Below are 24,155 nucleotides of genomic sequence, written 5' to 3' on the forward strand. Positions count from 1 at the left end.
CACCAGAATTCTGTCAAAAGCTGAAGGGGTTCCACCTCTTTGCACATGACCCAAGATAGTTACTCGGGTGTCAAAACCAAGCCGCTGAACCACGAGCTGCAAAGAATTTCAAAATACAGTGGGTTTATCACCATCATTATTTTATACACGTGACAGCATTACTCGGTTTTATGTGCCATTGAAATAATAAAATTCTACATATGCTATACATTAGTATGTCAACAATAATGAAAATATTATAGGAATTTCTTTAGTTTATTCCTAACCTAAACTCCAGGTTCCTAATTTAAAGGAACATTTTATAATGGCAAAACAGTGGCTTAGATGCAATGGTTTAACTATAGTTACAATGGCTTCATTCTGCACAGTTACAAAAGCAGGTCTAAATATTCTAATACTTGAAGTAAGTTCAATTACAGTGTTCTATTCACTTCATGTGAATTTATGTGCAAGATTACATGTCCCAAGATTCTGAGTAAAACTTCAGTGAGGATGACTTTTAACCTTATCTGACAAGGCTTTAAAACTCACAGTAAAAAGTATGATAATAAAACTATTTCTTTCAGTCACTTTTGTTCCATTTTCTCTGTTACATATCAAAGCTAAAGTCAGCAAAAGATATGCTTTATTAATATATCTTTAGTGAGTATGTAAGGTTAGGAATAAGCACAGAATAGCATAAAGTAGAAAAAAATTTTGCAAGTTACACAATCTTATATTCCTAGTATTTGTAGTTTTTTAATGTATTAACTGGCTGAAATTTGTAGCAAGGAAGTAATGTTTCTTCTATAAATGCACAGTAATCTGCTGCTATGAACATTTAACACCACTTGGTACTAAATTTTAATTCATAAAACTGCAATTCTGAATAAAGTCAAAGATTTGTCCTGAACTGACAGCTATGGAAAACAAAACTTCATATTCACAGAACAGATAAACCCCAGGTAAACCCAAAGTGTCACAGCTCCTTTCTGCCAACGACTATTTTCCAAATTCTAAAGGGACCCTTCATAAAAAGAGCAAAATAACTTCAGCTCAAAAGTTTTCTTAATCTTAGACACAAATGAGATTTTTAGCAAAGCAACCATTTAGAAGTGACAAGACTTCGTCCAAAGCACACAGTATAATTTCACTGTGAGACAGACCAGTATTATACTTTTACAAGACATACAGAGTGAAATATAATTACAAATACTGATTTGAGCTGAATTCCAATTCTCTATCAATTAAGGTACCCATGAATCAGGTGCTTTTGAACTGCTATGTTATATTACAAGGAGAAAAGTTTCTAATTAATAGCCTCTAAAAAAGACTCCCTTTAAGTGGACTCGGATTCAGAATACAAAACACAAATATAAAAATACAACTGTGTAATGAGCTACCTTACAGGAACAGATCTACTTTACGGAAATGTTATTGTTAACAGCAAGCCCCATCTTACGAACAGAAGTGTGTATCATAGGGATGCTGACACTTACATCCTTAACCTTCTCTGATGTTATAGGTTTGTTGTGGCAATCAATAGCTCCTTCAGCTACAATAATAATATTCAGCCTTTTCTTTCGTGCACGATTCTATAATAAAAGCACAACCATGTAATTAAAAGAAAAAAAAAACAAACAAAAAAAGAATTTACAGCACAATTTTATGATCAATTGCTTTACATTAAGCTTCTAGGATTTGAGGAAATACTTCTTATATTTGACCATTAATATTTGAAGTGTTCTCATACATTTTATTTTCATACAGGTTTTTTTATTGATGAAGTTCCAATATCTTACATCGAATTACTGAGGAAAGGTACACGCACTGCTTATAGAGGAAGTTTTATGTAATCCCCAGAGCAGGTCATATATTTCCTCCAAAAAATTGCAGAATGCAGTTCTTATGTTCAAGATCACAGAGAAGTTTGCATGACACAAAAACTGAAGACTTGCTGAAAGTCCTGATCATATTTTTTAATCACTACTTTCAAATAAATATCTGCAAAGTCATCAGGGAATCTCGAACATATTAATTGATTACCTCTGAAAGCTTAACACACATTGTATCTTCCCAGCCTTCTTCTGGAGGGTATTCAGGAATAAATACCCAATCTGCACCACAGGCTAAGGCACTAACCAGAGCTAGATACCTAATAAACAGAACAAATGATTAGATATTTATGGTTCATATTTCTCCACCTTTCATAATTATACCTGTACAAGACACAAAATGCTGAAGACAATACATACCCACAGTGTCTTCCCATAACCTCCAGAACAAATGTCCTCTGATGGCTGTAAAAATAAGAAAGCAAATTAACTGAACCTGATATCAAGAAACAGCCTGTGTTTGCCATGCTAACCAAACACAGAATTCATTAGCAAAACAGAAGGTCACACTAAACAATGTATTTAAAATTATGTATCTTCCAATGCATTATTTCTTTTCACTACTACTTTATTCAAAAACATGTATGGGCAGCTGGGAGATGTGAACATTTACTGAAAATGTAAATGATGAAGATCCATAGTTAAGAACTGCAATGATATACCTGTATTAAAAAAAATTACTAATTTAATTGCTTTAATTTTACTGAAACAAAGCTTATATACGAACATGCTATTTTGTACTATTCAAAGTGTGCCTGGATCTTTTCTAATAGACTATGAAAGACTAAAAACATACTAAAAACCAAAGTCTGCCACTAAAGCTGATGTAGTGTCTACAATCACATGCTTAAAGTGCTGCCACAACAGCAATGATGAAAAAACAATTACAAAGACAGAGAGAAACCAAGACATTTGAAAGATGAAGTCAAGAAGAACTTTGATTCCCAAAAATCCCACTTACCTAATCTCTCTTTAAAATTAACTTAAATCCTTCACTATTGTACAGCAATAGCAAACTTTGATTTGAAGCATGAACGACTGTATATTTGTTATCGATCTCTATAATTTGCACAATTTACCTTTGAGCAGTGGTCATGATGGCATCAACAACTTCAATTATTCTGTGCAAAGCTGAGTCAGTACCTATGGTCATATCAGTGCCACAGAAGTCATTGTCTATGGATCCAACCATTCCCACAATGTTAAGGTAAGCATATTTCTTAACAGCCTCTGCATCAATCTTTCCTGTAAAGAAGTATCCAGAGAAAGAGCTGTAAAACTATTAAAAAAAATTAATTAGACATATTGCTTGAGTGCTCTACTTTTGTAAATTAAACATATCCAAACATTAAATTATGTTTAGATATTTTAGGTAACAAGGTTAGTCGAAACTACAAACAAAAGCCAATCAAACATCCAAACAAAACAATCCTGCACAGAACTCCTTACAGTAAGGAAGGAAATAAGAGCTTTTCAGTCCATCTCAAAGTGTCAGCAAATTATCAAGTTTTGTAACTAACCTTAAAATTGATGGTTTTGACTTTACACAGTATTATTCAAATTGCAGTCTCAGTGTATAATATGCAATGAAGAAGTAAAAGGATGCGAAGTGGATGTGATTATGGGTATATGTAAACAATTAAAAACCAGCATCAAACTTTTGAAGATTTTTCTTCTTCAACACTGAAAGGCTCTTGATTTCATTATTAATAAGCAAACAGAACAGAAAAGCTTCTAAGTCTTAGCTGTGTCTCCCAAGACACCAGTGAAAATGCTGCATCATCCACGAGTTCTAAAGGATCTCAAGGATGAAGTACCTTAGCTGCTTAAGCACTTAAAACTACCTTAGTATCTGTGGATGGGATGGTAGTAAATATAATACCAAATTTTTAATATAGGATTCAAAAACTATGTATCAGTGTGTTTAATGTCTATATTAGAGAAAAACAGTAGAAACCATAATGAAAAATATAACTAATGTCCATGAAGATAAACACAGCATTGTGAAGAAGCATCAAAATGTTTTTTATGAATGTATACCATGCATTACAAACCTTTTCTAGAGTTCCAAAGGTGACTTAATACATGAATAAGGGCTATCTGGTTTAAGCATTCTACTCAGATTTCCAAAAAGCCATTGACAAGGTCTTTTGCCAAAGGATTTTGAGGAAACTAAATAGTCACCGTATAAGAGAGAAATATTCTCATGGGGTAAATAACGTGAAACAGAGGGGAAAAAATAAGACAGAGGGCCATGGTAAATGCAAGTTCTTGTATCTGAGCAAGGTAACCAATGGAGTTCTACAGGGATCTGCACTGTTCAGCACACTCAGCAATAACCTAGAAAAGGGAATGAGCAGCAAGGTGCCAAAGTTTACTGATCAAACTGAATTATTTGGGTTCTAAAAGTATGGAGCGTCTGAGAAGAAATGAAGAAGACTAGCAAGACACAATGTGCAGTAAAGTATCAGATGGAATTCATTACAGATAAATGTAAACTAAGACACATGAAAAATGTACCCTAACATTTCAAACAAAATAATGCTATTTCCAGCATAATATTATAATGCTGTTTTCATTAATAAATCAGCTTCAATGCTTAACAGCAGTCAAAAAAAAAATCAAAATATTAGAAAATATTAGGAAGAGAATAGAGAACAAAACAAAGATCATTATACTACTGTGTAGATCCATGGTTTGCCCTCATCTTGAATACTGGGTGCAGTTGTGGTCCTCCCCACCTCAAAACATGGTAGAACTGGAAAAGGTTCAGAGAAGGGCAACAAAGATGATCAAAGGTATAGAACTTACATATAGGGAACAAATAAGCAAACTAGGACTCTTCCATCTAGAAAAAGAGATGATGAAGGGAAAATAAGACAGCTGTAAAATCTCAAGTGGCATGCAGAGAGGAAGGAGGATTGATCGTTCACTGTTTGCTCTAATACAAAAATTACAGGACATCAAACGATACTAGAAGCCAGCAGGATCAAAATAAACAGAAGAAGATTCTTCCCAATCTTCATTATTCAGTGAAGCTGTAGAACTCCTTGCTACACAATGCTTTCAGCAAAACTCTGTATGCTTTCAAGTAGACTGTATACATTTATGGAAGAAAAATTCATTAAAGACTGCTAATAGCATCTGGTTCAGGAAGTCCTGAAGGCAGAAATGGATGGAACCTATCAGAGTATTTACATATTATGAATAACATATAATATCAACACAGCATTATTTTACTCTTTTACTCTTCCCTATGCATTCTCTTAGATGCTATCAAAGACAGCTACTGGGCTGGACGTACTTTCATCAACAGCCACACAATGTTCTGATCTTCAAAAAATAGTGACATCATAATTTTATAACAGCCAAACGTGTAGCTTGTTGTAGGAAAGGAATTACCACCTCAGTTTGGATATGAGGGCATACGGCTTTTCAAGCAGAAGGTTCAAAGCTCAGATCCTGAAAATGATTCATAATAGAGGAAAAAAGGCACACAGACTGTTGCCCAGTAACTTATTTGTCCTTTTCGAACCTTTATGATATGCATGAGAGGATGTACAGAAATCAAAAACTTTATTTTATGAAGAATCATACAGTTTCCTAGAATGAATGCATTTGACTTTTGAACTTTAGAAATACTCTCTGGATATAGTTTTTGGATTTATACTTTAGGGTGCATAACTTCCCTGCAGGTCGGACTGGAAGCCTAGAGGGTCTTAAAGGCAAACTTACCGTTCTGTGCCAGTTCTTCCAGAAGTCCACTCCACTCCTCCCGGAACAGATTGGCGCCGGTTAAGCTGCCGTCCCCACCGATCACACAGAGGTTGGTGATCCCCCTCTGGACCAGGTTGTAGGCTGCCTGCAGGCGGCCCTCATGTGTACGGAAGGATTTGCAGCGTGCACTGCCAATAACTGTACCTCCCTAGGAAAAGGAAGTACAGCAGTTTTAGTTTATAGTCCAGTATATCACTGTATATTTTTAAGATGGATTAACGATGAATGTTGTAACATAACATCCATCTTTAATTTTACAGTGAGTAAAAAGTGATGATGAACAAAGAATTAACAAACCTGCGGGAATTTGTGTTCTCAAGAACAGATACACAGGGAAAAATGAAAAAAACACTCAAAAATTACTGATAAAGAGCTACTCCAGAAGGAAAATGTTAAATGATTTGGGATTAATTTCAGTAGCATTACAATAAATAGGCTAATTATTATCTATATGTAATGACATTGGTGAGAGTAATATACTAAGTAGTTAAGTATTTAGATGAGTTTGCTTTAGTGACATTTTCCCCCCAATATCATGAAATACATTACAGTAAGAGAAAAAATATATCCCTAAAATTCAAAATTAGCATTTATTGTCATTCCACTGAATTACAGAAAGAACTGCCTTTAATGCCTTATAGATCAGACTAATGCTAAATTTTCTGATTTATAATTATCTGCTGCGTTTATTAATATAATTTAAAGAACTTCCTTCAGAAATGATAGTTATTGTTTTCAAAAATAACTGAAGTGCCCTGTCATTTCACAAAATTCATGGGCATCTTGCTGAAAACACACTGTTTACACATCTTCTGTGTTTATGTTGTTCAGTCACTCGAGAAGTTTAATTTTTGCCTTATTTATTGTCACAGTAAAAAGTAATATCAATTAAGACTGCAAAAACTTTTTCTTTCCTGCAAACATAATCCTTTTGCATAAACATTTCCTTCACTTTAACTTATAATAAATCAGGCATGCCAATCTAAATTTGAGTTTCAAATCTGCAGAGGTTGTACTGATATGATCTGCCCTATCAATATATGATTCAGCTTTCAAGCCAGTCCTAGGCACTAATTTGCCATCTAGGTTGCACAGCTGCCAGTGGGAGAAAAAAAAATGGAATAGAAGCAGTTCAGCTTTCTCCAGACAAAAAATTAGATGTATACAAAATGGAGATGTTCTTAAAAAGAAATCAGGACTAAAAAACACATCTAAACTAGGTATTTTCAAACTTACGAAAAACACAGGTCTAAGTGGAAAAGAAATTATATATTTGAAATGATGTACTACTTGTTCTGATTAAACAGAAATATATGTTGGGCTGATAAACCTTTCCAGTCAAAACAACTAAACACATTCTGTAAGGTACATCCTCAGCTTCACTGCTGGTCTGTTGAATTACTAGCCATCAAGCTCAGATGTTTTTGTTATACTATGTATCCTATATACATGTACAGGATATGCCTAAATCCTGCTCCTGCCTATACTCCTGTCTGGCTCGGCCAGGGTAACTCAATTTTCTCTTAACCATAAGATGCACCTGGATGATGCTCTTGGTCATATTGTTCAGATTTAGGACTCAATGACCCTGATGGGTCCCTTTCAACCTGATATTTACAGATTCTGCAAGATAGACATGGGGAAAAATTAAAAAAAAAAAAAAAAAAGAAAAAAAACCAACACAGTGGACAAAATATCTCACAGTATTCCAGGGCACTGGTTTAAAAAAAAAAAAGTCTCTGCTAACTGCTTTATGTTTATTAGCTTTACAGAAAGCTCCAAAGAAACCCACGCTTCACCTGGAGGTAGTTTTCAGAAAGCCTGGCAAGCAGTAAGGCCTCTTCGCCAAACATAGCACCTGCTCTGGAAGAGGTAACAACATTACCATGCTGAGCAAAAGCTGAGGAGATCCAAAAGGCCACACTGCAGAAACGTTGTAATAAAAACGTACAAAGTCACTGGTATTACCTGAGCTCTGCAGAACTGCACTGTAATTACATCCATTACAGTAATTCCAAATCCACTTACACAGAAAGCCAACAGGGTTTCGTAAGAAAACATTTGCCTTACAAAACGCAGTTGTTTCATGTTTTGGCCCTATAATGTCTTTTTTATTAAATATAGACTTCTCAATATGGCTTTAGGAGGCTAATGACATGTGATGTTGAAAATCTAGGACAAAGGTTTTCAAGATTATTTCTGTGCACCAAATACAGGAGCACACCAAGATCTTTAGAAAGTATCAGACATCCATACTGTAGAAATCAGGCTCTACTGAAAGTGGTGCGTGCTGGTCGCTCAGTCATCACAGAGTTCAAATACATAATTACAGTGGCTGCCTGGATCTAAAATTTTGATTCTTTTCTTTAAATAAAGAGGGTTTGTGTCCCACTCCCACCCCTTAACACTCACCACTTGCAGGATACTTGAAACGCTTTCCCATGAAACTTCTACAATATTATCACCTCCATCAACCATTCCCTGGTAACCCTGAAAGAGAAGTATTTCAGAAATCTGACTTAAAAATGGCATAAAATTTCCACTGCAGTAATACTCACCTTGTGTATTTCAATGCAACTTTAAGTAATTAAAAACACTGAATTAAAAAAATACTCAATTTAAATGAAACAACATTCAAGCAGGTATCATTGCTTTTTTTTAATGGGGGAAAAAGGCAAAGCAAACCCCCTTCCTAAAAGACCAGTTCCAAAGACAACTTGAAGATAAAGTAATACTTTACACAGATTAAACAGCTATTAAACTAGAATGTCAGTGTGTTACTCCTTTCTTAGGAATAAATAGTAACTTCAAAAAAAAACAACTACAAAGAACTTTGAAACACATTATAAAATATGTTTCTTAAAAACAGAACCTCAGCCTGAGGTTGTGATCTTAGGAATCTACCTTTGTAACACATTGTATATTTTTCCCTCCAAGTTGGTATAAGCAAAACAAAATAAAGAGTAATAACCAAAATTTTTTCATAAAAGAAATCAGGTCATATAATCTTTTTTTTTGAGGCAGCTCCATAATAAATAAAGAAATTTAATATAGGAAATTACAATTTTTAGTTATGCATTTAAGAAATTCTTAATATCTTAACTTAAATGGTCTTCAGAAACCACTGCATGCTGTACTATGGAAAGAACTACACTTATTAGAAAGAAGGAAAACTATCCAGTGTGCAGCTGAAGGGTTTTGTCATACCTGTCTACACAAATACTAGCAGAATGACAATTATAGAGTCTTTTCCATTAGGTGATATTGTGAATACTGATTTAGAAAAAAAAAATAAGAAAATACAGCAAAGTTCTAACCTGGAAAATCCTAATTGACAGAGATACCAGAATAAAACTGAAATTACCATTCAGCTTCTTAACATTTATTTAAATCCAAGGGGAAAAATACTCTAGGTTAAAGAAAGAAACAAAAACCCACTAAACAAAAATAACCATGACAATGTTTATGTCTCCACTTTTAGATTACATGTAGATATTCCCCATGCCAAGGAACAACTAGTTACCATTTTTTTATATGCAGTTTTTGCAAAACTGTATGTATTTAGCTTTAGGGTTCTCAAAAAAAAATCAGGTAGAACTAGAAAAAGAAGGGAGTTCAGAAGATAGCAAAGCTGACATTATAAATTAGAGAAATTTACTTTGGCATGATTCAGAGTATATGCAGATTTTATTCAGTAAGTGGTGAAATGTGCTAAGCCTACAGAGGCTTAAAAAGCCATATACATTATATGAATACTATGTCAAACTTTGAGTCCTTACTATCGGGAGAGGATAAAAATATAAAAATAACCTGGGCATAGTAAAAGTACAAGTTACTCAAATTAAGCTTTCTAGGATTCAAGTACAGATTCTAAGCAAAAGCAGAAAAAGTCTTGACTTACATATAAGATGATCAAGTAAGAGCAAGGAAACATCCAGATGGAAAACCACCTGTCTCTAATTTCTATCATCCAACAGACCTTTTCAGTATCATGTACACTCTCCAGATAACTGACATACATCTAATGCATACACATTGGATGGTTTGGGTTGGAAGGGACCTTAAAAATCATCTTGTTACAATGTTTAGGGGCCCATCCAACCTGGCCTTGAACACTTCCAGGGATGAGGCATCCACAGCTTCTCTGGGCAACCTGTAGCAGTGACTGATCACTCTCACAGCAAAGAATTTCTTCCTATATCTAACCTAAATTTCCCCACTTTCAGTTTGAATGTATTACTCCTTTTTCTATCACTATGGCTCCTGATGAAGCATCTCTCTCCAGCTTCCTTGTAGGTCCCTACATGCAGCACATACTGTCCTGGATGCTCAGGTATACACATAGTGACTTGAAGCCAAGACATTATTTCTTCAAAATTACGGCAACTTGGAAAAGGAATAATGCTTAATCTACACATCAACTTAAAAAAAAAAATTCTTTCTCAGATAAAGTGCAAAGATCTTCAGAAAGAATTACAGAATATGCTGAACTGGAAGGGACTCACTAGAATCATTGAGTCCGATTCCTGGCCCTGCACAGGACCAAGAGTCACACCGTGTGCCTGAGGGTATTGCTAAAACGCTTCTTGAACCCTGTCAGGCTTAGTGCTGTGGCTACTTCCCTGGGGAGCCTGTTGCAGCACCCAACCACCCTCTGGGTGAAGAAGTTCTTTGTAATACCCAACCAAAACTTGCCCTGACACAAATTCATGCCATTCCCTCAGGTTCTGTCACTGGTCACCATAGAGAAGAAACATTACAGTGGTTCCTACTGAGCTTGATGAAGGCTGATAAATTCCTAGAGTTCACTCATCACAGGTTTGCTAGTTTCCTTTTTTTAAAAGCAAAGAATTCAATGGTCCTTATATCATTCATTAATGGAGTGAAAGCTTTTCCAGTTGGTATTGCTATTGACAACTACAACAACACAAAGATCCATAAGCAACAAATCCTGAAAGAGTAGTGTGGTGGTGTACCTTAATTCCGTTCATAACACTGACTCTAGTAAGCTGAACCACAAGCTAACTTGAGAGGAAAAATAAAAGACATGCATCCCAGAAACTGCAATATAGAGTAAATATATACATAATGCATATCATGAGACTCATGGATTAAAATCCTCAATTCATATATCACTGAATCTAAAACATAGAAAAAAGCCAACGGGTGAACTACTTTGAAACTGTCTGTAAGATGTGAAACATCTTATAGTTAGAGTAAGGAGGAGCTATGACCAATTCCTGTAACATGCATTTTTAAAGTAGAAAGAATTCATGCATTTTGATCAGGAATCCACGTCTGTGTAGGCAACTGAGAACTGGGGATGCGTTAACAATTCCTCCCCTTACAAAGTAAGGATGGGGAGCCTTTGGACTCCTGATCTATTTGAACTGTTATATTACCTTTTCCTAACTCAGTTGTTTGCTGAGGAGTATCTGTAAGCTACCTCTGAACAACGTAGTTAGAATTTCCATGTTGTTCTTCATGCTATTAACAGATACAACCTATAGAATTAAAACTGCTTTCAAGAAAATCTAAAGAGAAAAAAAAAAAGGATGACTAACTATAACTAAAGTATTAATAGTGATCATGATTCCATTTATCGCTTTAGTTATTTAAACACTGATGGGGGCTGGACAATCCATTTTAAAGGTGGAATTTAACCTGAATTAGGTTAACAAATAGTTCAACACTGTTATAGTTGTACGGTTACCAAAAGTTACTGGCAGATGTAAATACAGACCATAATAAAAAGAGGGTGGGAATCTGTCAATTTACACTAAAAAAAAAATAAATCCTTACCTAGGTCCTAAAAATAGCAGCTTGGGTACTAAGATACTAAACCAGGGGGTAAAAATGGAAAAAATAAACTGTCAAAAGTACAGAAAGTAGTACCTGAATATGTGCCCCATTTTATGTTTTACCCTTCCTTTACCCAAAATCTGAACATTCAGAGATGAACATGAGGAAACCTCTGTGGGTCAAATGTTCACCAGGTACATACATACACTCTGCAACTCCTGGAGAGAGTAGCAGGGACAGCAAACCTTGCTTCCAGTCTAAACTCTCAAGACAAAAGCTTTTGAAAAACAACAAGCCACTTTCTGATATGTTACATGTGAGACATTTGGGGTTTTAAGTTATTTGAGTTTACTTACTGAGATTTTTAAGCTACTGCTTGACAACGTAAAATACCAGTGTCACTGAGTGCACAGACCACCACATAAAAGACATGAAGGTTTCCTCACAGAAATCCGTGAGTGCCGTACCATTGCATTTCCAATGCTGGCCTCTGGAGAAAAAGACTCTTAATCAAGATGAAGAATCTAAAAGCTCCATAGCTTAGTAGTAAGAGCACGCATCCACTGGGAACTATGTGCTTCAATCCTGGAAAAAGGGCAGGTTATTTGTAAAAATATTTAAGACCTCAGTTTCTAAAATGAGTTGGCAGAAATGAGAGGTATCACTTTTTCGTCCCATTCTCAATTAATAACAACAACAACAAAAAAAACCCAAACTGACTTTAATAGTTTTTGATTAATGAAAAAAAAAAGTCAACTAGCCTCCTAGAGCAGCCTGGGACTCTATACATACTTCCATCTCCTAGATTTTCATAGCATGAGTGAAATTAAACCATGGGTATTCAAATTTTACTTCAGACTGAGGCAGATTTTAGAAACAACGTGATGCTAGTCAAGAAGGGTGACTACAGACTGTTTATATACTAAAATTAAATACTTTAAGATGATAATATGTATAACACATGAAACTACAGCAACTGTATAGAGTAAGCATTGCTTCCACAAATTAATAGCAAAATTTTGAAATGTGCTAATTTTAATGAATTAAGATCTTAAAAAAAAATCTTAATTCACTGTATTGTATTGCTATAAATTTACAGGGGTTTATATTAATTATATAAATGGCATATATCAAATTATATTTTTATATAAATTATTTTATAGTCTTAATTTTCATGTAAGTTGGTTTGTTTTTTTTTTCCTTTTGAGAATTGAAGTATGTCCAAATAACCCATGAATTCCAATACGTAATGTTTCTTTCTTTAGACTTTAGTAAAACCAACTTAAAAAAGGCTGCCAAATGACGTATCTAAATCATTATCAATTTTTATTTATTTATCTTGGTACTGTCTCATCACAAAATGAAGCAAAATGGAGTTAGGAAACTGAAGGAAAACAGAGTTACTGTTTTACTTAGAATATGGAGCCAGTTCTGGCCACAGCTGTAGACGACAGATGGTTTTACACTGCAAAAAAAGGTCTTATGACAGACACAGCTACAGGAGAAAAAGAGTGTATGATGACTACAGCAAAGTAAGCTTGAAAAGTCTGAGACCTTTAACTGAATTTCTGGATCCAAATAAGAAAACTTTTTTCTCCTTTTGGCTATTGTCACTTCAGGTTTTCCTTCACTTTTTCAGAGCAGCTTCAATACAACTATCACTTTCCCCTGACATATGTGTGCTTAGTTAAAAGGTATACTCAAAATGTAGGCCAAAAATATACTATTCTCTTTGCTTAACACACTCGTCTGCATTCGATAAACTGCAATTTAGAAGAAACACCTTAACGAGAGTATTATATAACTTCAAGTATACACAAAAATACATCTCTGTATACATCATTCAAAGGCTTATAACAGGGAACATTAGTGACAAGTCTCACCCTAAGATTTTTACCTTCTACTACACTTGTCACCTTCATCTGTTTCCTGTTTCAAAGGGCTGAAATTAAATAGCTGTTTCATTTCCAAGCTTGTAGCTGTGTTTCTCTGAAGTACTTGGATGTATCGTGAAAGAAAACTGACTTCATATTTCAATTACCACAAAGTCAGAGAAGAATAAAGCTTAGCATTGGATACTTCCCAAAATGTAGAACCGAATGGACTAATCTAGAAGCAAAGATCTTCTTCAGAGCCCATACTCACAGTGAAATGTGCATTTTTGTCCCAGATCACACTGTTACATTGAAGATGGAATGACAATATATAATGGTAACTCAAAACTCCCAACACTGACTTCATTTTTACAATTGCTTTTCATTCAGAAATATCTGTGACTTCACTCTGGCAAGCTCTAGCACTTAAGAGAGGAACATGATAACTTAAATATTGCTATTTTGCTAAGTTCAGAAAAAACAAATATTCAAATTTCTCTAGAAATTTATCGTTGAATACACTCTGTGATACGAAACAATTTTTAAAAGGTGAAAAGAGGTGGTAATTCCTGAGTCAAATCTAATTTAAAATAAATTAAAATCCAAGTTCTGGCCTAAAGACAGCCAAAAACCCCTCCTTACTTCCAGAGAAGTATCTGACCCATTTCAGCAAGGCTGCAAAACAGCTGAACACCAAGGGAATTCCAGAGATTGGCCATGTAATTAGCACACACTAAATGTTCAGAGCAACTTGATGTATTACTGTAGTACAAAAGAATTTTGGAGCACAGTCCTCTGCTTATTTGCATTTCAATATACTTTGCATCTCATTAGTAAATGAGCCATAGGAATAAGCAGACACGGAAAAAAATGGGTAAATAGCTACTTTTAAAAGATAAATTGTATATCTGGCATGCACAAAACTAAAACCAAAGTATTTTCCTAGCACTTGTATGAATTCTAGTACTCCTTATTTTTATATTAAGCATTAAAATTACAGTTTACTGGGAATATTGCCTACCAAGTTTTCCCCCATATCAACTTTTTATTATGATTTGTAATAATCTCAAACTACTACGGATTTGTACAGGAATTCCAGTGGGAACAGAATGACTTCTTGCTAAATATATTTACAGCAAATCATATAAAAACTGAAAGCATCCTTTATACAGAACTCTAACACAGTCTTCCAGTAAAACATACATATGAAGTATTACCTACACATTTACATTAAACTTGTCTCACGATTTTTTCGTATCACATAATTGTTACACAAGTAACAATCTTTACGCACAGGTAGTCACAAGTTTCAACCAAAAAATTCTGATGTCTGGACACACCACTAATGGTCAGGTTTTTTTGGTTGTTTTCGTTTGGTTGGTTTTTTGTTGGTTGACTTTTTTCTGTAACAACTTTCCACCTATTAGCCAGGACAGATGGCACCAGCCTGACAGTACTCTTGATCAAAACCAAGTTGTACAGTCTGTGAAATGAGGGTGATGACACATCCTTATCATACACTAGGAAAATAGACTGGGGAAAGGCAAAGGTTAAAAATCAGTAGTTTAACCAGGTGTAGGGAAGTATTTTTAAAGTACAATAAATGGGGTCAAACATCTAACAAGTGCACAGATACACAGCTCACTGCTGGGCGACAACCATCTCTGGTTTCCTCAGTATTTTCAAGTTTCTGGTAGCACATAAAGAATTCTATACATTTAAAAAATTACTTTTAAATTACATATTTTCAGAACACCTTTTGAAAAGTAAATTTCCATAAAAATAAAAAATACTAAATAAAACATATGATGAAAGGGAATGGCATCTAGATTTTTAATTTATACTAATCTCCATGATGTTTCCACAAAAACTCAAGTGCAGTCAGAAGACAAAGTACAGAATGAATAAAACAAAAACTAACCTCATAAACAAAATAGACTTTGGCTTTTACATAGATTCCCATGCGTACTACTGCGCGCACAGCAGCATTCATACCTGGGAAGAAAAAGCAAAATCACATTGTTATAGGTCATCCAATATTTTCTGTATGCTACAAATATTGTCTTAAAAATAAAGGCAACATTAATTCTTTCTCAGAGAAAATGACCAGCATCTATTAAAACAGAAATTTGCCTAATGACAGTGCATTCAGTCCATAAGCACGAAGGGTTCAGACCTAGTCTTTGTTACAATAATTATGTGGATGCCAGTATGTGTGTTAATCAGAGATTAAATTGCTGCTGACTGTAAAACAGCACTGTAAAAGTAACAGCTACTTAACAAGAAGGCAAATTAATTTCACAATAATGATTAGTTTTCTGTCTGAAACGCAAAACATTCAGCTAGTTAAAACTTAGCTTCTTGAAATGAGAAATTATATTGTAACAGTTCTTTTTTCTGAGATTTCCAAAATAACACAGGTGTTATATACATACAATATTTTGTTGGGAACGGAGTAAAAATTGACCTGGACAGACGCTCATTTAAAAAGACAGAAATAGCAGTAAATTAACATAAAAAATGCAACACGGACTCATTTGATAGAAAAGTGTCTAAATGCCACTTTGCTTCCAGAATTGTAAGCAGAAGTTGTAATTCCCTGCTCACAGACATCTTACAATTATACTCCTGTAAATCTTCCATTAAAGTCCCATGGTCAAACACTTAACCTCACGAGCAACACGAAGTTCCACTGGTCTCCCTGCATGGGTCAAATGAATTTCTGTTATAATCCATCCCTTCAGATACTGCATTACCATATCTATTATTCAGGAACTTTTCAAAAGTAATAAACTAATTGCTTCCATACAACTATAACAGACACAAAAGATTATGCAAAGCATGAAGGCAGAAGTAGTTAGGCTACACCAAAAGAAACAGCCTTGGCACATCAGTTGAAAAGGGATTCAAGACACATGACAATCCAAAGCACTGGGCACCAATTCTCCAAATCTGATGCACTAAATATAATAAAATAGCAAAGCAGCAGGTCAGCTCTGATGTTTCATATAGATGTTAAGTGTTCACTTCTCTGGAAATAAAAAAGTTGGTAACTAGAATATATAAACCCACAACACAGCAAGCCACAAAGTATTCTATAGTATCTACCATTAGTAGAAAAAATACTGAGCTGCAATAGTCAGCCTGTCTAAATAAAGAATGAGGCTGAGGTTTTCTCTAAGATTAATTCCTTAAGAACACAGGGGGAAGTCCCTGAAGGTAACCAATGTGAAACTAAAAAATTAACTTTGCCAAAATCAAAAAGTTGCTTTTGCTGTTTCTGTAATGTCACTTCAACTTAAGAGCTACAAGTAACAGTGTTTTTAAATCAATTCTGTATTAGGAAATAGCAGCAAGAATTCTTTCAGCCAGAGTCAGCCTTGTGGCAGAGCTGGAAAAAGTTCTCAAATGCCAAGACAGCTAAAAGCATAGCTTTAGACGAAGAACTGGATGATGCCAAAGAAAAGCAGAGAATCTCATCTGACAGCCTGTACTGAAAAGAAAGTTATCATGCTAAATCTCAGATGAAACAGATCCACTACACAGGGCAAAGTTATCTCCTCAGGGAAACAGTTTTCATAACAAAATTAATACCCCCACCCCTTCACACACCATGTCCCCTGAAAAATGGAGACAAACACCTTTAACTTGACCAAACCGACAGTCCACCACAGCACTGCCATTTTCCACAAACAGGAAGACGTCAGCACAAAGTACTCCTTTCACCAAAGCCACGGCTTGCTTCTATTAATGCACATGTTGTGTGGGAGGCTTTTTTGTTGTTGTTGCTTGGCAGGGAAGTTTTTTTGGAGTTTGGCTTTTTGGGTTTTTTTGGAGGAGGGTTGCTGTTGTTTGGTTTGGTTTGTTTATGGAGGGTTTATATATATATATTCATAATATAGCCACATACTTTCTTAGTGAATACCTTCCAGTTTCCATGTTTCTTGAATGAAAAATGGGTAAAATTCACAATTTACCTGCTGCAAGAAAGGGCAAAAGTCCAGGAAAAAAAAGCCCCACAGATTACAGACAGAAAGCATCTTCCCAATACCACCACTGTAACGTTTTAAGTTTATACCACATACATTTTATTATTATTTGGTGATGTGTATTTTATATCCTTATACAGAAAAAGGACTTGGGTGTCTCCTGGCAGGCTCCTAAGCAAGTGGCTTAGATTTCAGAATGGCTGAAGACTAAAGCATGTCATAATTTGATACCTACAAAATACAGTTAACACATTGAAGCTTCAGCTTGCTACAGTTTGGCTGCCTAAATCTAAATACACTGGTTGCAGTAATTCAAGTCTGTAAATAGAGAAAATTTCATAAAGCCTCTGCAGAACTTGTCTAACAAAATGTTGCCATATTTGATTATTTGTGGAGTCTTACAACAGTATTTATGAATTACCATAATAACTATGAAATGTAATTATATGTTTATTACTCAAAAAGAGATTTACTGAGTTAACCATGGATTTAGTCCTGAAAAATAAATGTAGCCTGATAAACATACAGGATTAGAATAGCAGCTTCAAAAGAAAGCCACGAGTAAAACCAGTATGGTTTTTTTATAACCCAAGAATTATTTAAAATCTTTCTGAACTACCACTTGTTTTTGCATTGAAGTCTTGGAAAGAGGAAAAGATTCATTTTGCTCTTTTTGACTCAGCAAAGATTAAGTAAACTGCAACTACTTACAGGGCTTTACATAACATCTGAATAACTTAAAAATTGACAATTTACTGTCTTTGATATTACCTATTCAATTGTCTTTAAAAAAAAAGAAGAGTTAGTTTTCATAGCAGGGTTACAAACAGTACTGCAGAAGTCCTTAAATTATCTCTGCCTCCAAAAGAGCATTCCTCTCCTGTGCCTACATCCTGCTCCATGTACATATGCACCACTACAACAGAGGAGGTTCTACACTGTTTTGTGTTTAAGCCAAGCTTGCCTCACTTTAGTCAGCTAGACATGCCTTTAAATAAATAACTGTAATATAAACCATACAAAAGAAAAATCAAAACTATGCATCTTGGAAAAGCATCAAGAAATACTTAAGTACCACCAATTTTAAAGATAAACATTGGCTTTAACACAGGCTTAATGACTTAGCACATATGTTTAAGTACTACCCTGAATAAAGATTCAGACTTACAAGACTATATAGCAAAAAACACTAAGGAAAATGTCTAAACATTATCAAACAAAAAGGCTTTATTCAAATATATAAATGGTTATGTCAGTAAGTATGTAAAAGCCTATAATTCTCAAAAGAGAAACAGTCAAATACAAGAACTGAACAAAGCTTGAAGAAAACAATTCAGGTTTGTTGTATTTACTTTTAATTACATCATGGATTTTATTGCATATAATCACAGTAATTATTCTAGATACCTGAAAAAAATACTATAGTTTTTTTTGAACAGTAGCACTGTATTAGATTAATTACATCACAGATTTTATTGCATATAATCACAGTAACTATTCTAGATACCTGAAGAAAATACTATCCAGTTTTTTTGAACAGTAACACTGTATTAGATCAGAACATTCTACTGCACAAACATATACAATAGCAAAACATCTAGACAACACATATTTATTTCCTTCTTAAAAATTAAAATAAAAATCTTAAGAGACCAGTTTCAATCACAGAATTATAGAAGCAGTTCCTCAGAAATATTAAATACATTGAAATAGTTACACTCATTCATTAATAACTACATTTCTAATTTTACACCCAAATACTATTTATAATATTGTATCTATGGACACATACAAATGGATTTCATATATATGTCTATAGGTATGCACCATTCTTAGTGGGGTGCCTTTGGGCGTGGCCAGAATTCAAAAATTCCTTGTGAATATGTTCAAATCATGTAAGTGTTAATAAATAAACTCTGTAATTTGGACGACATAAGAGGAGTGTGGGTTGTTTGTTTGGGTTTGTTTGTTTCTGCCTTAAAAAAAAACACATTTATTTTATTGTACTAGTTCAGTGGTCTGTGATGAAAAAAGACATTTTGCCACCAGGATAAGATCAGTACATCTGTGCTACCATGTTCCTCGGAAGCCTGTAATGCTTCAAGAGCAGAAATATGTAGATCTTTGCTTCCACACTCATGGTCTATGGTACTCCAAAAGTCCAGAATCCAAGAGGCTGTAGGGTTCTTTTCAAGCTTTTCTAAACCCAGTATTTGCTGAGTGACTTGAGCTTTTTTTATTTTTTCAGTGGCAAGATTTCTTCTTCCAATCTAAGTTACCAGGACAAGAGCCATACATCTACACCACTAAACTAAACATGCCTTGAAATGTTGGGAACCCTGTAATGCCTCAAACGTTACTTCAGCAGGATGGGCTATGATATTCCCGACCATTATGTCCCTTACTTATGCTGTCTTCCACAACACTGAATCTTTTGAGCTTATCTCAAAAATAACATGGTCATATTCAAAGACAATAATCCAGAGCCAATAAATTGGGCAGCAGCTCAGCAGCCACACACACATCCTTCCCCAGCAGTGCACAATCACCTTCATCCAGCACCTCCCAGATGACTCTTCCTGTTGTGAAGCCGTACCTACCACAGTCCCAGAATAAGCACTTGTTTGGAGGTTGTGGAACATAGGTGACCTACGGTGGCCAAAACTGTCTGTGGCAGCCACTGGTAACCCACATGAAGTACAAGCAGCGTACTTCATGACCTGAAGCAGATCATGGCCAGAAAATACCACAAAGGGAAAACAAAAGCGTGACTTAAAACCCATCTATTAAACCACTTTTCCGAGTTGCAACCACTACAAGTTAGAAATAGTCCAGAAAACCAACTCAATATTTACAGAGAATCAATTGTCAAAACTTCTTTTGCCTCTCGAGGCACTCATGATTATGGTGGAAAGCATTTTATTTCACAATTTAACAGCTGGCAAGTTAAAGAGATGGACTATCAAGTTTAGTACTTATAGACATTGGGTGTACAAAATACCAATCTTTTTTCACTGATAAATTAACTCCACCAAACAAAAGAATAATGACTAAATCATAATAGTCCCGGTATAACACATATACATTTTATAGTCTTTAATATTCTACAGGTAGAAAAAGGAAAAAAAAAACTTTCAAGGAAATAGCACAAATTGGGGAAAGTAATTGAAAACTTAACATGCCCTACAAATAGAATGGCTTGTGTAATTTACATAACGCTACTTCTAAATTATTAAGAAGTACAATAACAGCAAAGGCAGTAACTTCTATTTTAAAATAATTTCATGCATATTTTAATCTTCACTAAGATTTACAGCCCAATCTAAATCATGGCACCTATTGATATGAAGATTATGTGTTTACTGCAACAATAATGGGTGTTTTTTCCACTCAATTGTTTGTAAGTTTAGTTTGGATTATAGATAGTCTGATTTCTAGTGTCTAACAAATCCAAAACAAAACAGGAGACTGGAACTCATTTTTATTACTAGAACTTTTTTGCCTACTTCAGAGTTAGTAGCTTTGCTTCACCTACAGCTTGCCTGAACATACTATTTTCAAACATCAGTAATAGCAGCATATTTCCTTCTGCATTATACTTCAGGACTTCACTTCTCTCACACGTTTGCACTCTGTCCTACAGAGGGCAAATGACCTTGACAGGGCATGACTCATTGTCCCTTGTTTAACTCCTAATCTAGCCTGCAAACTGACTTGAGGCTGCATATTTTATACATCTATGCTGTTACCAAGCTAGTAAGGGTTATGGACCTCAACTGTGCTATGTGATTCAGTGGAAATTATCAAGTTCTAAAATGCTAAGGTTTTTATTTCCTTGTTCTTCTAAGTTAGGACAACAATGCTGCCGACAAACCACCTTGGAAGGCATCCAGTGTACTTTGTTTGGTCTTTGTGACAACCTCACTCCTCAGACAGCAACTTTCACAGCCTGTTACTTTGGAACCCTCCCTGCTTCAGTGGCAATCTGCCAGATAATAAAGTCTAGATGTGTATTGTGTACGTCCTTTAAATGCCTTAATTCACATAGTGGCAAGTGCAGATTAATACTTTATAAAAGGAGATGCATCTGCTGCTGCATTATATAATCTCCAGCCACGCAGAAGCAAGTTGAAGGGCTCAGCCTCTTGCTGAACATGCTACTATTGCTTGAGGCAGTGCCCTGCCACACTTTTAAATTAAAATGGCGATTTGGTGACCAGATCATTAAGACAGAGATGCCCCGACTCCCAGTCCCTCCTAGAATCATTTAGCAGCGGAATTGATGTCACTGAGAGCAAACCGTGGATAAAACTTGAACAAGTGTAACCCCACCCAGGGGGCAAAAGAGAAGTCTTTTAAACGCATCAATTTGCTTTTCCTCCAGAACTGCAACATTCTCCTCTCCGATGGTACCAAATCCCTTTCATCCCGATTAGAGTTTCGGATAATCCCAGGTAAACCCGGGGGCTCCCCGTTATTCTGCGGGCAGGGGGAGGGAGGATGCTTCTCCCAGCCCAGATGACGCAAAGAGGCGGAATCTGCAGCGACTCGCAGCGGATCACGTACACACCGGCGGTGGGAGGGAGCGCGGAGACACTGGTCCATGCGAGCTACCACCACATGGACGCACCGTGGAGCGAGAGGAAAAGGAGAGGAGACGAGAGGAGAGGCTGCTGCTGCCGCCAGGGCAGCCGGGCAGGATTCCCTGGCCGGGGCTGCGGGCTGGTCACGACACCTCGTGTAAAAGCTGGCGAGAGACTGGTCGCTAAACCACCGAGCCCAAGCAGAAAGGAGACCCCCACCCCCCATTCTCTTCACAAACGCGGATGACTGCCGCTTTTTCTCTAAGAGAAAGTAGTTTCGAGATACTCTCAGGGGAAAAAAAAAAGTAAAATAACCATAATTTAAGGGAAGGAGCTAAAAACAATCACCACTGAACAATTCTCCTGGCACACGCAGAGCAAGAGTCCTCTGGAATCGCACGGCGCATTTCCCGTTTGAAACTTTAATTAACTGAAACGTCCAACTATTAAGGAGGTTTTCTGGTAGAAAAGGGGAAACGAAAGTGTAGAAAAACCTAAATTTTTGACTAGGTATATTGCGATGAAGCCTCTTTTCTTCCCTTCCCCTCTCAGTGTCTGTAGGTCTTTTGTTCGCCCTGTCCTGTAGTAGCTACAACTCCCTCTACGCTGAAGAGATTTAAGGAGGTGAGACTCCTTACATACTCCTAAGGGGGGAAGAGTAAACTGCCATCTGAGCGTTCTAAACCACGGGTAGGCACATAGACGTGTTCCTGGTGCCAGAAGGAAGCGAAAAGCAGATGAGGCGAGGGCTGGCAGAGCCCCAGCAGCGCAGCCTCCCTCCCACCCGCCGTGCAGAGCGGCACGACCTCCTCCTCCCCCGCTCGCATCAGCCATCCCTCCTCACCCTCCTCTCCCCACCACCTCCCGAGAGGACGAGACATCTTGGTAGTAAAAGTTACTGCAGTGTTTCTACCCTCTCCCCTGCCTAGGCTGGCTGAGAGGAAACGTGACGAGACAGCGAGGGAGGAGGAACGGTTGAGGGGATGTTTGCAGCTCAGGCATCCAGGCCGCGCAGGAAAATTATTTATCTTTTAAATGCTCTTAGTAGCAGAGCCGGCTCGAAGGCCAGCAGGGTGAGAGGAAGCCGAGAAGCACGGCAATCCCGCGTGGCGCACTCCCGGAGCCCTCTCTACACTCCATGTGCTGCACTGTGGGTTCCCGCCGCCAGCCCCGGGGCAGCCCACGCTGCGACGGCACCCCCGGCCTCCCGCATGGGCGTCCTGCCAGCCGGGGAGGCCCTTCCTTCCTGTCCCCCTCACACCGCCCCCGAGGGGCTCCTCATCCTCTCCTTCCACTGCCCCGCTCCCCGCCATGCCCGCAGCTCCCCCGCGTTCTCCTTCCCCTCATCCTCCCCCTGCTCCCGGAGCGAACGGTGTGAGCCGCTACCTTGGGCATCGCCGCCGCTGGTCAGCACCCCGATGGCCTTCCCGGAGCCCGAGAGGTTCTCGAAGAACTTGGGCTGGTGATCCATGGCGCTGCAGGGGCGGGCGAGGCAGAGCGCGGTGGCTGAGGGAGCCCCTGGCCGCGGGGGTTTGGCCGCGCTCCGCTGGACCGGGCGCTCGGGCTCTGCGGGGAAAGAGACCGAGCAGCCCGTGGCAGGTGTGCAGCTACCGATAAGTGTACCCCCGCAGAAGAACTAGGGTGAGCGAGCGGTTGTGTAAAAAAAGCCCGGGGAAAAAAAAAAAAAAAAAAGAAAAAGCCGAGCAGAGCTTGGAGCGGAGCAGCAGCCCCGCAGCTCCTCACGCCGCCACCACCCCCCGCCTGTGCCCCGGCGCCGCTCCCTCCCCGCGCGCCGCTGACAGCGCCGCGCGGCCCCGCCCTCCGCCGGCCCTGCGCGAGCGGCGGTGATTGACGGGCCCGGCGGCCAATGAGCGGCCGAGCTGCGAGCGCGGCGGGGCGGGGCGGTGGCTCTCGGAGGGCGCGGGCAGGTGGGAGGGGGCGGCGGCGGCGCCTCAGCGAGGCGGGGGTGGTAGCGCCGCCTTCCCTCCCTCCTTCCTTTCCCCCTTCCCTGCCCCCAGGCGCCTGAGGTGGGGGCGATGCGGGAACGTGGCTGGCGCCTCGGCAGGGCTGCAGCGCCGGGGAGGGAGCGGTGTCGGCCGGAGTTGGCTCACCCTGCCCGCAGTAGCGGCTGAGGAGCGCCGCGTGTCCCCGCCGCGCCCGCGGGAACCCCGGGCAGCCCCTTCGGCGGGAGCGCCCCGGCGGTCGCGGCTGTGCTGGGACTGCCGTCGGCGCAGGTTGCAGGGGGAAATCCGCCTC

General features: G+C 37.9%; 1 protein-coding gene across 4 annotated transcripts in view; it reads right to left on the reverse strand.

Moving 5' to 3' along the window:
* PFKP (phosphofructokinase, platelet) overlaps nt 1-23,653 on the reverse strand; it is a 44,182-nt gene extending 20,529 nt beyond the window's left edge. The window contains exons 1-9 of one of the 4 annotated variants that reach the window (XM_027687008.1): nt 23,286-23,653; nt 15,249-15,322; nt 8,064-8,141; nt 5,610-5,799; nt 2,954-3,119; nt 2,235-2,279; nt 2,026-2,134; nt 1,479-1,574; nt 4-96 (exon numbers count right to left, since the gene is read on the reverse strand). In XM_027687008.1, the coding sequence (XP_027542809.1) occupies nt 4-96; nt 1,479-1,574; nt 2,026-2,134; nt 2,235-2,279; nt 2,954-3,119; nt 5,610-5,799; nt 8,064-8,141; nt 15,249-15,322; nt 23,286-23,370 (936 nt within the window). In that variant the 5' untranslated portion in view covers nt 23,371-23,653. The remainder of the gene's footprint in view (nt 1-3; nt 97-1,478; nt 1,575-2,025; nt 2,135-2,234; nt 2,280-2,953; nt 3,120-5,609; nt 5,800-8,063; nt 8,142-15,248; nt 15,323-23,285) is intronic. The other 3 variants (XM_027687006.1, XM_027687007.1, XM_027687005.1) reach the window with 3 other exon arrangements.
* Nucleotides 23,654-24,155: the final 502 nt, after the last annotated feature.

This window comes from Neopelma chrysocephalum, unplaced genomic scaffold (genome assembly GCF_003984885.1).
Source record: "Neopelma chrysocephalum unplaced genomic scaffold, ASM398488v2 Primary Assembly neopelma1_72, whole genome shotgun sequence".
Lineage (NCBI taxonomy): Eukaryota > Metazoa > Chordata > Aves > Passeriformes > Pipridae > Neopelma > Neopelma chrysocephalum.